The 13,318-nt window shown below is 37.2% G+C and overlaps 1 protein-coding gene across 1 annotated transcript in view; it reads left to right on the top strand.

The window, feature by feature from the left end:
- FGD6 (FYVE, RhoGEF and PH domain containing 6) overlaps window positions 1–11,587 on the top strand; it is a 67,732-nt gene extending 56,145 nt beyond the window's left edge. Inside the window, exons 15-21 of the mRNA XM_085223216.1 lie at window positions 687–789; window positions 1,310–1,456; window positions 2,506–2,608; window positions 4,152–4,279; window positions 4,929–5,057; window positions 6,269–6,417; window positions 8,431–11,587. Coding sequence (XP_085079342.1) covers window positions 687–789; window positions 1,310–1,456; window positions 2,506–2,608; window positions 4,152–4,279; window positions 4,929–5,057; window positions 6,269–6,417; window positions 8,431–8,467 — 796 coding nt within the window. The 3' untranslated portion in view covers window positions 8,468–11,587. The remainder of the gene's footprint in view (window positions 1–686; window positions 790–1,309; window positions 1,457–2,505; window positions 2,609–4,151; window positions 4,280–4,928; window positions 5,058–6,268; window positions 6,418–8,430) is intronic.
- The last annotated feature ends 1,731 nt before the right edge of the window (window positions 11,588–13,318 follow it).

Below are 13,318 nucleotides of genomic sequence, written 5' to 3'. Positions count from 1 at the left end.
TCATGGCTGAAAGGTAAGCTGTGCTTTGCTTATCAGACAGAGGATGTTTCTCCCTCTAGGCTGGCTAATCCAATGGAAAATTTTGGAAAAAAAATATTAAAGTGGCTTAATTCTTCTATGAAGACTGTATAGGAGTAAAGAGTCAGCAGCACAGGACTTGAGAAAAAACTACATTTTTTGGGCAAAAGTTTGGGGTTTCACAGGACTAAATATAACAGACTGCACCATGGGATGGAAGGGGGGAAAAATACTTAAAATACTTGCTGACATTTCAGATTCCTTCTTAAGATGAAAAACCTGTGTCTGTGTTCTGGGAGCTCCGTTTACACCAGTGGTACTCAAGCAGTTCATGGGTACATGGAGGAAGAGGAAGAAGAAAGGATGTATAGACCTTGAAGCAATCATAGGCTGTTGTGGGAGGAAGAAAAGGAGGAAAGGAATCCACATTATAACAACAGACTGAGGATCATTTTTCATTATTAACACAAATAACTGGCACCGTGCAGTTGGCTTAAATATATTTATATATATAATATATATAAAAGTAATACTAGTTTTCATAGGAACTGCAGACTGGAAACTGCAGGAGAATTAAATCAATGTGTAGTAAAGGTAACAGAATTCTAAACAACACTCATTTCTTAGTTTTAAATGTTAATAAATTGATTTTTTTTTTAACCCAACAGTTCTGCTACAGAAAGAGATGAATGGTTAGAAGCTATCTCCAGGTCAATTGAAGACTATACAAAAAAGAGAATCACGTTTAATCCTAGCAAAAGTCTTGAAGAGGTATATCATACTGTTATTGTAGCCCGTTTTGTTTCCTTTTTAAATAAAAAGTTTATTTGCAGCTTTCTAGAGAAGCAAGAGGCTTCCCATGATAAATAACAGAACAACATTAATTGATAAGAGAATAGGTGATGACAGAACAGAATGATGTTTCATAACACTATCTAATTCAGAAATTTAAAATTACCTACTTCCAAAAAAACCGAAGCAGCCTTCTCAGTTCCCTCTGTAACCCTGAAAACAAGAAGATAACTGGGGAATGTTTTAAAACATAGCAGCTGTTGATATAAGTAGGCTGGTAAAGCTCGGTAGTCACACAGCCTTTTTGAACTAATGAAATATCACTCTGTCTTTAAGCTTGCATTACAGTGGTCATTAGTGAAATAGTAGGTAATGTTAAGGCCATGACAGTTTATAAGAGAAGGCTTTCCAACGCTATGAGAGTTAACCTATGATTACTGATAAGTACTTGTGTTATTTTTCATCACTGAATGTATGTATTCTGCCTATGTTCTCTTAGGCAGATACTGAGAAGCAGGAAGAAACTAGCCCACTAGGATCAAAGGCTCCTATCTGGATTCCTGATACTAGAGCCACTATGTGTATGATCTGTACAAGTGAGTTTACGTTGACATGGAGAAGGCATCACTGCAGGGCGTGTGGAAAGGTTGGGCAATTTTCTCATTACCTTTTCTTTAAGTTATTTGGGTTCCTGTGTGATAAGGACAGGCAGAGTGTGATTGCACTGCAGCAATTGTTGTGGGAACAATGGTATGGATCAAAACCAGCCTGTTTAGTGTAGAGTACGAGGTTAAGACAGACCAATAAACCTGGTACATGTTTCTTAGTTTGCATTTTGGGATATTATTTATGTTTGTCTCCTGCTTCTGCAATTACGTAATACAAACCAAGAATGTTAGCTAAAATGTTCAAAATATCTTCCTCACTAATTTGTAGGCTAAGAAAAAAAATGTTTTCTAAAGTTAGTGCCACATGTATCCTATATTTAACTGGTATGAAATGCAGATATATCTAAAGAATGTTTATTTTCTTGTGTTAACCAAATGTGAGTATGGATTCAGTGCAGTTGAGACATCTGTGTTAAAGTTTCAAGAGAGCAATGTCTACTTTAAGTTATTCTTTTAAAATTTTCTGAATATAGTGGTTTAGTAATGCAGTAAGCTGAATTCACTTTTCATTAATTATTAACAATGGCTTATTAGGGGGCTGTAAGAAATAAGGGGCCAGACTCTTTAGCAGGATCTGCTGTGATAGGACAAGGGGAAATGGTTTAAAACTAAAAGAGGAGAGATTTAAATTGGATATAAGAAAAAGGTTTTTACGATGAGCACTGGATCAGATTGCCTAGGGAGGTAGTGGATGCCTCATCCCTGGCAACATTCATTGTCAGGCTGGATGGGGCTCTGTGCAACCTTTAGGTGTCCCTGTTCACTATAGGGGAGTTCGACTAGATGACCTTCAAAAGTCAACTCAAATGATTCTATGATTAACTTATGTAATCGAGTTAACTTCTTTTATTATTTAGAGAAGAGCAATGTATTGAACATTAGGACCAGCCAAGGTCTTAAAGCATTTTCTGTGTAAAATAGTGCCTGTTTGAGGTTCAGTTCTTAACAGTACTGAAGTAAATATATTTGAGCATTTGTTGATTTACAGGTGCATATCATGTACAATCATGTTTCTGTTTGTTTCCAGATTGTCTGTCAAGCTTGTTCATCAAATAAACATGGTTTAGACTATATGAAAAACCAGCCAGCAAGAGTATGTGATCATTGCTTCAGAGAGCTACAAAAACAAGGTAAAGAAAATGTGCACAAAACCATCTTATCTCTCTGCTCTTTACTGTCATCTTGTGTGCCTCATCATTACAGCTGTATTCAAATGCCTACTTTTGTTATTGTCTGGAGAGCTATAAGCAGCTCAGATAACAGGAGCCCAAACACATTTCTGTGGAGTAAGCTAGGAAGTGAATTTGCAATACATTTATTCATCCTTTCTTTCTGAGGTAACTTGTGTTACATTACTTTTCATTTACGACAGGATAGAAGTGTACACTGAAGTCCTTGCAACTTCCCATGACCTCCCCTCAGTGAGTTGCGTGTACTTCTATCCTCTGTGGCTTGTATGCCTCTAGACTACATTTTTGCCATTGAAGCTGCTGAGATAGCTGAAGTTCTGGGTGAGGTGGGGATCCAGTCCTGTCTCACAAGCCTTGCTCTGAATTCTGTCCAAAGACTACAGTATAGGATACACAAATGAGGGTCAGGCAGGGACTGAAATTGTTCAGTACCCATCCTTCTGGCAGAAACTCCAAGTCAGCAGTACCTCTGTAGGGTATCAGAGGAAATCAGTGATGCCCCAGTGAAATAATCACACCAAGGCTTGTAGCATGCTGGAAGTGGCAGTTGTCATGGGGATTTAGGAAGCAGGATCCAAATCTCTCAGAGTGGCCATGGCAGTCAGTGAGGTTAGGGTAGATGGATTGCCAGGGTTGGCTGCAGGTCTGCACATTGGACAGTAGGGGCTGCTATGCTGCAGGCAACTGCAGTTGCTTTTAGCCGGAAAAAGCTGCAGGGCAGGTGCAGTACAGCTGGCAATCCAATTACTTTTCTTCTCTGCTCGTGAAGAGCCTCACCCGGTTCAGGGACATCTCAAGAAAGGGAGTCAGTAAAGCTTAGGCAGCCCTCCTCCTTCCAGGCTGGGCTGGAAACTACTGGTATGTAGCTATAGAAAAGTAGTTTTATAGGAGTGAAGTGTTGCAGAAGTCCTCCAAAATAAGTGAAGGAACTGTGTAGTGGAGAAAGACACAGTGCATACTCTGGAGATGGGAACAGTCTAGAAGCTTGTGTGCATGTTATGGCATAATGCTGGAAGAGAAACCCAGCAGCATCCATGCTGCAAAAATCAGAGAAGATATCAGATGGAGAGAACTGGAAGAAAGAGTTGGGGAACAGAGATAAAACAGACTGAGCAGCAAAGGACATTTCTAAAAATTTGGTGTGGTTTTTAGGAATTGAATTTTCACTCTGCATGTAGGTAAAGGCAGTTTTGCATCAGTGAATCATACTTTGGAAACAAACAAGATCAATCTGTTTGGTTTAAAATTTATGTTTTTTTTAAACTGTTACTTATCTTGAATGTGACTTTGGGGATTCTAGCTCGTAGTAGTGATGATAATACTGAAAAAGTTAACACTGAATTTAATGTGATTAGGTGTTACATTTGAAACACTGTAATCAGAATAAAAATGCCAGCTACTTTTTAGTAAAAAGTCCAGGAATCATTGCCTCTGTTTAGTCATCCATGACGTGAAAGCAGTGTGTTCATCCTACGCATTTCAGATAACCAGTGCTCTTCTAAGACTGGATCCCCAGTCAACCACAAATCTCCATCAAGTGCCTTGTCTACAGTATTACATAGCATTCCCTCTGGAAGAAAGCAGAAAAAAATTCCTGCAGCCCTCAAAGAAGTAAGTGCTTTATTGACCAAATATAATTATATCATCAATTTTAACAATGGAAAAATAATTCAATATTTTAGCTGTCTTCTTTAGAATCAAAAGTCACAATTCATCTGTAACAATGGTTTGGGCCTCAGTTTTACGTAGGCAGGACTCTGAACTGTGAAGCAGTGTATAAACTGCGTTGGGAGCCTATGAGACTGGGATTCATACAGTCTGGAATTGTGACTTGCTTCTTGTTTCCCTGTGTTTCAAGGAACTCCCACACCAACTCATCTGCTGATGTAAGGTTAGAAAAGATAGAGCTCCACTCTGCCTGCCTACACTGGAGGTCTTGGGAACAGGAGGAAGTAATTTTGCCTTCTTATATAGGAATGTGTGTTCTCCAGATGTATGTGGGCCTCAGTGTTTGAGCCCTCTCCTATCCTACTGCATACAATGAAGTTCTTAGTGACTTAGTCTCTCTTCCAGACTGGATAGACAGTGGCAGACAAATTAGTTTTTCTTTCAGCCATCTGTGTTAATTATCAGTGCTAACTTGAGGTGAAAATTTCTGTCTCTGACAGAACAGAGTTCTGGAGGTCTGTTATTAAAAAAGCTGTACAGCAAAAACCTGGATAAACACATACATACTCTTGGGGGTTTCTTTTCATTTCAGGTTTCTGCAAACACAGAAGATTCTACAATGAGTGGCTACTTACACAGATCTAAGGGCAGTAAGAAACCATGGAAGCACCTATGGTTTGTTATAAAAAATAAGGTGCTGTACACATATGCTGCTAGTGAGGTAAGAGAGACATATAAGAAATCAAATGCTCAATGATAATACCATATTTGTAACATCTGTTTGTTTTTATGATCTAGAAACAAGCTGTAAAGTTAGATCAGTTAGCTTTGAGTACCTCTGCACTGCACACCATTGCAGCTGTAGGTACGTTCTGAGTCAGCTGAATAAATGAGGGGGGTCAGTTTTAGATGCATCGCTCAAGTATGGTGGCAAAGCCAACGTGATAAAAGCATCTGGAAATATATTGTTTTATAGTTTCATAAGGTACTTTGAATGCTTGGAAAATGAGCAAACTAAATCTCTTGATTTCTCCTCAAATTGTGTACCACAGCCAGGAATCTGTGAATTACCATTTAATATACAGTGCTGCAGTAGAAAAGAAGAAATGGCATCTTGTCTAATGGTGTTTGCTTGTTTATTTAGGACGTTTAATCTTTCTGCAGTGAAGAATAATCTCAGCATGTGCTGAGGACACTGTGATTTTAATGCAACTTTTAATGGTTTGCAACATATATGAACGTATGGTAGAGCTGGAGGATCTAATTTTTGGTTTTTTTTTTATCACATGCGATAGCTTGATTACAGCTTTCAAAAGCAAAATACATCAAGCATCTGTTAAAGGTATTGCCATCCCACTTTCAAGCACTCAGCAATTTATTTTTTCCATCCTTTTAATTTTCAGTAACAGAAAGTAAAATACATTTTGCCAGCAAAACCATCTGGAGTGTGACTTCAGTACTTGAGAGCATTATCTGCATCCATAGCTCCTCCTCTTAGTGTATTCAGTGCAACTATGAGCATCCTGTGTCCCTCTTAGGACGTTAGTAAGGTTGTTGGAGTGAGTACTGGGCTAGAAAGACGTTTGTCTGCTGCCAGACAGGAGTTGGTCTTCTGTTGTAAGATGTTCTTAGAAGGCAGAATAGTTAGACTACACAGTGAAAGACAAGGCAGATGTTATCAGAAAAAAAAAATGAAGAGAAGCATTGAAGTCTACGTAAATCTGTTATTTTCCTGTTCCTTGATGGATGCATGGAGATTATTTAAAAAAAAAAAAAAAAAATAGAGTATTTTGTGCATGAGTATTTTTAACAGGTTGCTTACTGCATAATCTGTTGCTATAGTATACTGCATGAATGTAGTCTAAATGCATTGTTTAATATATCTTACCTGCTCTAATTTTGTCTTGTTCACTTTTTTCTCCTATCAAATAGGATGTGGCAGCACTAGAGAGCCAGCCTTTACTGGGATTCACAGTCAGTGAAGTCAGAGATGAAAACTCAGAGTCTAGAGTGTTCCATTTACTGCACAAAAACACTTTATTTTACATATTCAAAGCAGATGATCCCCATTCAGCTCAAAAGTAAGAAACTGTTTGAATTCATTCCTGTTAGTTTTTCTAGGATTAACGTTTCATAAATCATACATGTTAATATTCATGGATTAAGCACATGTACAAAAGGTGCATATTGAATAAATAAAGTTTTAAAAATAACTTAAATTCAGGTCCTGACTTCATTAGGGCTTTGGAAAAAAAACTTGGTTTTGTTTCTGTTTTTCTTTAAATGAAGAAGCAGACTATCCTCTACAGAGGAGTAAATGTAGGAGAATGGAAAAAATCTTTTCTTTTTCGTAGTCTATTCCATCATCTCTCTCCCACATCCACTCAAGTGAAACTTGAATGTTTTCTTTCTAGAAATCCACAAAATGTGTTCTAAAAGCTAACTGACCTGTCCCCGTTTTTGTTTCATTTCCAGCTATATGTGTGAGTTATTTTATATGAATATATGCACTAAAAAAAAGGGAAGCCTAAAAAGTAAGGTACAGAAGCTTGAAGTGTGTATGCAACTGTGCACAAGCATAGGAGCACGTTTAATATGCTCAAATGATAAGTCTGAATTCAAAGCATTCACACAAACTGCTTTAAGTCCTGCTGCCATGTCTGAATTTGGAGTTAAACTTAATCAGTTTATGCCTTGAGTTTATTTTATATAAAATAACCTAGAAATCTGGTCCTTAACCAGCAAAAACAAACCAAAACCAACACAATTTGCTGTGTGAATCATGGAGTAAACTAGAAGTGACCATACAAGCAGTACATTTATTTGAAGGATTTCAGTAATGTTCTCTCAAATGAATTTTACATTAATAAAATAGATTTCATTGGTTAACTAGTTCATTATTTAATTCGTTCAAATGGATGTAGGTAGAGTTTTGTGTAAATAGGGTCATTCTAAAAAACAAAGCATCTGTGACATTGGGAAATTTTAAACAGGAGGAACATACTTAATGACACTTCTCTGACAGAGAAACAGAGTTTTTGTTAGCTTTTGGGGGGCATATCTTGTCTTACAGTGTTTGGTTTCCATTAAGTGGAAACACAAAAATCCAATAGTTGTGTTTTCCAGTTCAGACAGTAGCTTTTGTAATCAGTAGGGAAAGTTGGAATTGAATATGTTCTGCTGAGGCTAGGAGTAATGCTAAGCACCTTAAATCACAAGCTTTCTCCAAGTATTTAATATCCTTAATAGATTTATGTGGAACTTACAAGATAAATCCTGCTTTGATAGCATTAAAATTGAAAAACAAAGAACTCTCTTGGCCTGTTTTCATTAGTATATGTTGTTTTTCCCTCTTAGGGTCAAAGAAACATCTGATGTATTTTTGTAAGCTTTAACAGACGTTTACTTTTGCTGAGCTTTTTTTTGAATATTTTTAGTCCAGTAGTATGCTCAATGCTGAAAATGCCTGTGAATTTGTTGTGTTTTTATTCCTAATAGCATTTTAGTTATTTTTTATGGACAAATGACAGTGAAAAATACAGTGAGCCCTAAGAAGTAAGGGATAGTGGTTTGAGATATCAGCTTGGCTTAAATGTGAGTGTTCTCTGTGGCTTCCTCCTTCAGCCCCAGCAGTCCTTCACTAATGCCCTTGTACCACTGGCAAAAGCAACAGGCCTGGGCTATGCAGACAGCTGCCTCAGCTCTGGTAGTGTCCTCACTTATCCTGGGCCATAGCTGCCATGAAATCAGAGAAGGGTTTTGTTGTTTTTTATAAAGGGTATCCAGAGATATTATTGAAGTTGATGCAACTGTAGCATTTCCTGCTTTTTTCTTTGATGTAACTTAAGTCCAGGGGAATATATATATATATATAATAATAAATATAATATAAATATATATATATATATATAAACATATGTATAATCTGGCCTTGTATGAATACTTACTACATTTTAAACAGGATTTTTGGCATTTGCACAAACAGAACAACTGGCAGTGGGAGCATGATACCACTTGTGTCAGTCTGCAGGGAGTGGGCAGCATAATTTGCAGTTTAACCAGCAATTCCCTAACAGTGTTTTGTTTTCCAATAGGTGGATAGAAGCTTTTCAAGAAGGCACCGTACTATAGCAGTGTCAGCAAGTCTAAAGCAAAATGTCCAAGGATGATGGTAAACCAGAGTACAGAAACTGTTAAAAGAAATTGAATCCTTCCATGTCAACCTACCCAAAACTGTATATTTGTCTGCATTAGGAGTTGTTGCATTTTTAGTGTAAGGTAATATTTTTTTAAAGAATTGTGTGTATTTCTGTGTTAATACAAAATGTGTTATTTATTAAGTTCCAGTGTTTACTTTGATGGTCAAAATTGCTTGTGAGGTCTGCATTGAGGCCCAAAGTGCCCTTGTCTTAGAACGGCAGGTGGTTGGTCAACATATCCTTGAAGTTTGTGCTCCTATTTAAAAAAAACAAAAGCAGCAAATCTGTTGTAATTGTGTAATTTCTCATGGTTTGTGTATAGGCCTTCAGCTGCTGATACACAGCTTGCAACATAGCAGGAGCAGATCAAAATAGGAATTTTAAAGATTTTGAATCTTTGTTGGCTACGTAAACTCCTATAAGAGAATTGTATGATAATGCAGTTCCTTTCCTTGAATAGCAGTTGAACTCTTGCATACCAATTAAAATAGTACCACAAATTATGTATCACAGAAGCAATTACAAAGTACATTTGTAAAAATGAAAAAAGAGAAAAGGGGAAAATATTTGAAAACAGACTTAGCAAGCACAGAGATAAAGCACTAGAGCTTCTACAGTCCGACAGATACCAAAAAGACTAAATGAGTTACATCCAAACAATTTCAGGATATGTTTTTTTTCCACTAGTAATTTAAAGCAGTATTTTATTATTATTATTTTTTTTTACTAAAAAATCGTTTTTTGCATAGTTTGTTTCAAAACTGTGTCAGATAACTTCTGTATGCAGTAGGAAAGACTGTTTTAAACTATTGTTCAGAGAACACTAAACACGTATATGCAGCCCTTGTCCCAAAAACTTACACTATTGTATATTTAAATGTTATGTTTAAACTGGAATTGCCATACCAACAAAACACAGCTTTTTTTTTAGTGCAGATGGCATGGAAGTGTATGCGATTATTTGAAATACTTGTTGTTTACACTATGATTTGTTCTGTTTGACACTTTAAAAAAACAGGTTTTTTTTTTTTTTCCTTTAAGAAAATTGTCAGTATACCTCATTGGAAAATACTTGCTGATGATTTTGGTGCATTTATTCTACTTCAGTTTTTTAAAAATTGTTAACACTGTAATAGCATAAATGGAACTTAGAACTATGAAAAGCACATGATAGGAAGCCATTTTTATGTCAAAAGCAATGCACATGTAGCCAGTTAATTATGCTGTATGCAACACTGTTCAGTAGTCCTCTCTACTCAACTTCAGTAGTCCTCTCAAGCTACTTGTGGAAGCAGGATTAAGAGCAATTAACTTTCAAATTAATAGTTTTAATCCACATTGATAGCTGTATTAAGGCCTCACAAAGGAAACAAAATGATGAGAGAACAGTAGTGATCACAAAAAGGCCAAGAATGAAAATACGAACCAAAATTCATATGCCCTCAGATACCTCCAGATCAGGTCTAAGGTAATAACACAGACAGCTCTGGGGAGATTTGTTCTCCAGAGCTTCCGTTAAGTTCATTGTGGGCTTCAAAACCTAATGTTTAAGTATATGAGGAATTTTACTGACTTCAGGCATTTCAGTAGAGTACGTTTCTGAATCAGGGATTTAAGGCTGTAGATTTGGCTTCTCTGGTGAATGCTAGAGATTTGACCAGATAGCGTTTGAAATTCAGTGGGAGCTGGAACAAAGCCTTTAATCACTTTTTGATGCAAATATGATAAACGGATTTTCTTCTCTTTTTATATATAAAGGGCTTTTACTTAGTCTTTCAAAATCAGCGGGTGACTGAAGCCAAGTAAGCTATCTGCATGCCTCTTCAGGGTGATTTCTGACATGGGTTTTACCATACCCGAAATAAATCTGATACCAGTGTAACACAGATGTGATGTAGCTGTTCTGATTGATGCTATCCAGGGGAAGAACTGCTTAATATTTTTATATGGACTGCACACCAACTAAGATGGAAAGCCATGAAATGACAAACAATAAGGAATTTGGTTAGAAGCAAGTTTTATTTAATTTATGTTCTAATACTGATTTCCTTGCTGCAAAACTGAAATAAAGCAATAAAAGTCATAACACAGGCTGAGTAGGATGCCTGAGTTCTGCCTCGTGTGGCAACAAACTACCTCTCAATGACTTAGATGCAGTGAGAAAACAGTTCAGCAGTTCTGTAGAAGTCAGAGGACTTCTTCCAGAAACAGTTAATCAACAAATTGTCTGTGACAGAAACGGATTTGAACAGAGCCTTAAAAACCACAGTGCACATATTGCAGTCTAATTGTGAGAAATAAATGAAATTGTCTTTATGAGCATGTTTGAATATTTCTTTTTCCTCTTTCTCCAGCACTAGTGCTTTATATCATGTGGAGAACCCACAACATAGGTTTTTCATAACATTCTCAGATTGTTGCTTTTCAAACTGTTAGTCTGTTTCTCCACCCTGCCTCCCATCCTGTTTCACTGCCATCAGAAGTAATGTCACTTCTAGATTCCACTCTTACATCAGCAAATTCACTGAACAAGACCAGCAGTTTTTAAACACCTGGCTACCTCTTCTTATACACACCTATAGTTAATAATTTAAGACTGGTTAGTAGACAATGAGACAAACATTAGTATTGGAGATTAGTTCTAGGATCTTTATTCTTGGGTAAATGAAAGGTCTATGGTAATGAATTGTCTTTAAGAAATCTTTGATGTAAAGCTTTCTTTTATCCCCAAAGGACTTGAAACAAACGGATAGCTGAACAACCATGGAACACATTTTACTAGAAAAGGTGTGTGTGTGAAAATTGGTTACCAAATTATGTATGTTACATCATAATGGAAAGAGATGTTTGGAAAGACACATTCAATGCATTTGTTTGCTGTAACTGCCATCCCTTGTATGTACCATCTACACACGTTTTTATTTGGAGTAGTCATAAACTGTGCTGTCTAAATGAAAGAATAGAATCTTTATTTTGTAAATGAAAACAGCTCAAAGTTGTTGTAAATATTCCTGTGTATATGTATCATTTTTGTATAAACAAATTCACATTACCTGAGTCTCTGTTTGTTTTTGAAATATTTTCAGGTTTTTGTGTTACCTAATTCATTTATTTACAGCTTTCCAAGCAACAAAATTAGCTGTCATTATCTTGCACATCTGTATTGAAGTCTGTACTGTGTTTTGCCCTTAGAACCAGTAAAAAGTCTGAAAGGTAAGTTGTGTGCACAGACTGACAGCCCACTGCTGGATCTGACAGCCTGACACAGTACTCTTAAATGGGCTTCCTCCTGTCATTGCATGACAAGTGTGATTGCATGCACTTGTTAAAAAAAAAAACTATTTTTGCTATGAATATTATTTCCATATTTGTGTCCTGCTGTCTGTGGTCATGTCATGTGGTCATAACATTTGAACTCATTTATTTAAATTAATTCTTCAACACATTATTACAGATGTACTGCTGGCAAAGAAAGCATCCCACAAAACAACCATCCTAAAGGATTAAGAGAGTTGCACTTACGTAATGTCAAATGAAGGGTGTTGCGTTATTAAATCCTTTGACAAAATCTAGTTCAGCTGTCTGAACTAGTCTATTTAAGAATGCTTGAACCACAGTTTCTGCTGGCATAAGGACTTCAGCAGGGCCTGTATGGGAGTGATTTATTCTGCTGCTCCTTGTGCTTCCATGACAGAAGTCTGAAAGCAGTTTTTTGGTAACTTGCAATAACAGCATGAAAAGAGTTTTGCTTCTACACGTGTTTTTGATAGGGATGTGTCTTACAATCCTTGCTGACACAGCTCCGTGGACATGCCTTGGTAATACAGAACAAGCATGAATTGGGTCACTTGCTAAAAAAGTCAAAACATTTCTCATTGGTTACAGGAGCAGTTCTGCTCTATGGAGAATATGAGAGTACTTGTACAAAATGAGCTTTGGTGCAAAATCCTCACTGTTTGTTAATCTGCAACAAACTCCTTCATTTAGAAAGTGGGTGTGCAGATCAGGCTTGTGTGGGAAGTGATGAGCATTATACATTACATGTATTCTGTCATTCCACACTTTCAGGAAATGCTGAGCCAGTTAATTGCTCAAATTTAGAATTTTTTCATCATGTCTATTTGCATTTGCCTTTTGGGTATGTGTGTGATCAATAAGCAAAATGTGATGCTTGTAAATACTGAATTAGTGATCTTGAGATTGTGTGGTGAGATGTGCTGCAGCTGTGGGGCCATGGTAGGAGGAACAGTAAAGGAGCTGGCAAGAGTGAATGATTTTATTAATGTCAATATAAAAATGGCTTGTATTTTTTTATAACTCTGGTCCAAAAGAATGTAGGGACAAGTTTGCTGATGGCACTGAGCTGAGTGATACAGTTGATACAGCAGAAGAAAGGAATGCCATTCAGAGGAACCTTGATGAACTCAGAAGTTGGGCCCATGTGTATGTAATGAGGCTCAACAAAGCAAAGTACAAGGTTTTGCACTCGGGTCAAGGTAATCCCAGGAATGTATACTAACTGGGAGAAGAAATCCTTGAGAGCAGCTCTGCTGAGGACTTAGGGGTCCTGGTAGATGGAAAAACTTAAGATGAGCCAGCAGTGTGGGCTTGCAACTTGGAATGCCAACGGTATCCTGGGCTGCATCAGAAGAGGGATGGCTAGCAGGGGGAGGGAGGGGATCGTCCCCCTCTACTCTGCCCTCGTGAGGTCCCACTCGAGTACTGTTTCCAGGACCACGGCCCCACAGGAGGCTATAGCACAGGAGGGATGCTTTAGAGAGGG

Source organism: Meleagris gallopavo, chromosome 1 (genome assembly GCF_905368555.1).
Source record: "Meleagris gallopavo chromosome 1, MGAL_WU_HG_1.1, whole genome shotgun sequence".
Lineage (NCBI taxonomy): Eukaryota > Metazoa > Chordata > Aves > Galliformes > Phasianidae > Meleagris > Meleagris gallopavo.
Note: the sequence above shows the minus strand (reverse complement) of the source record. Positions and strands in the feature narration are given on the sequence as shown.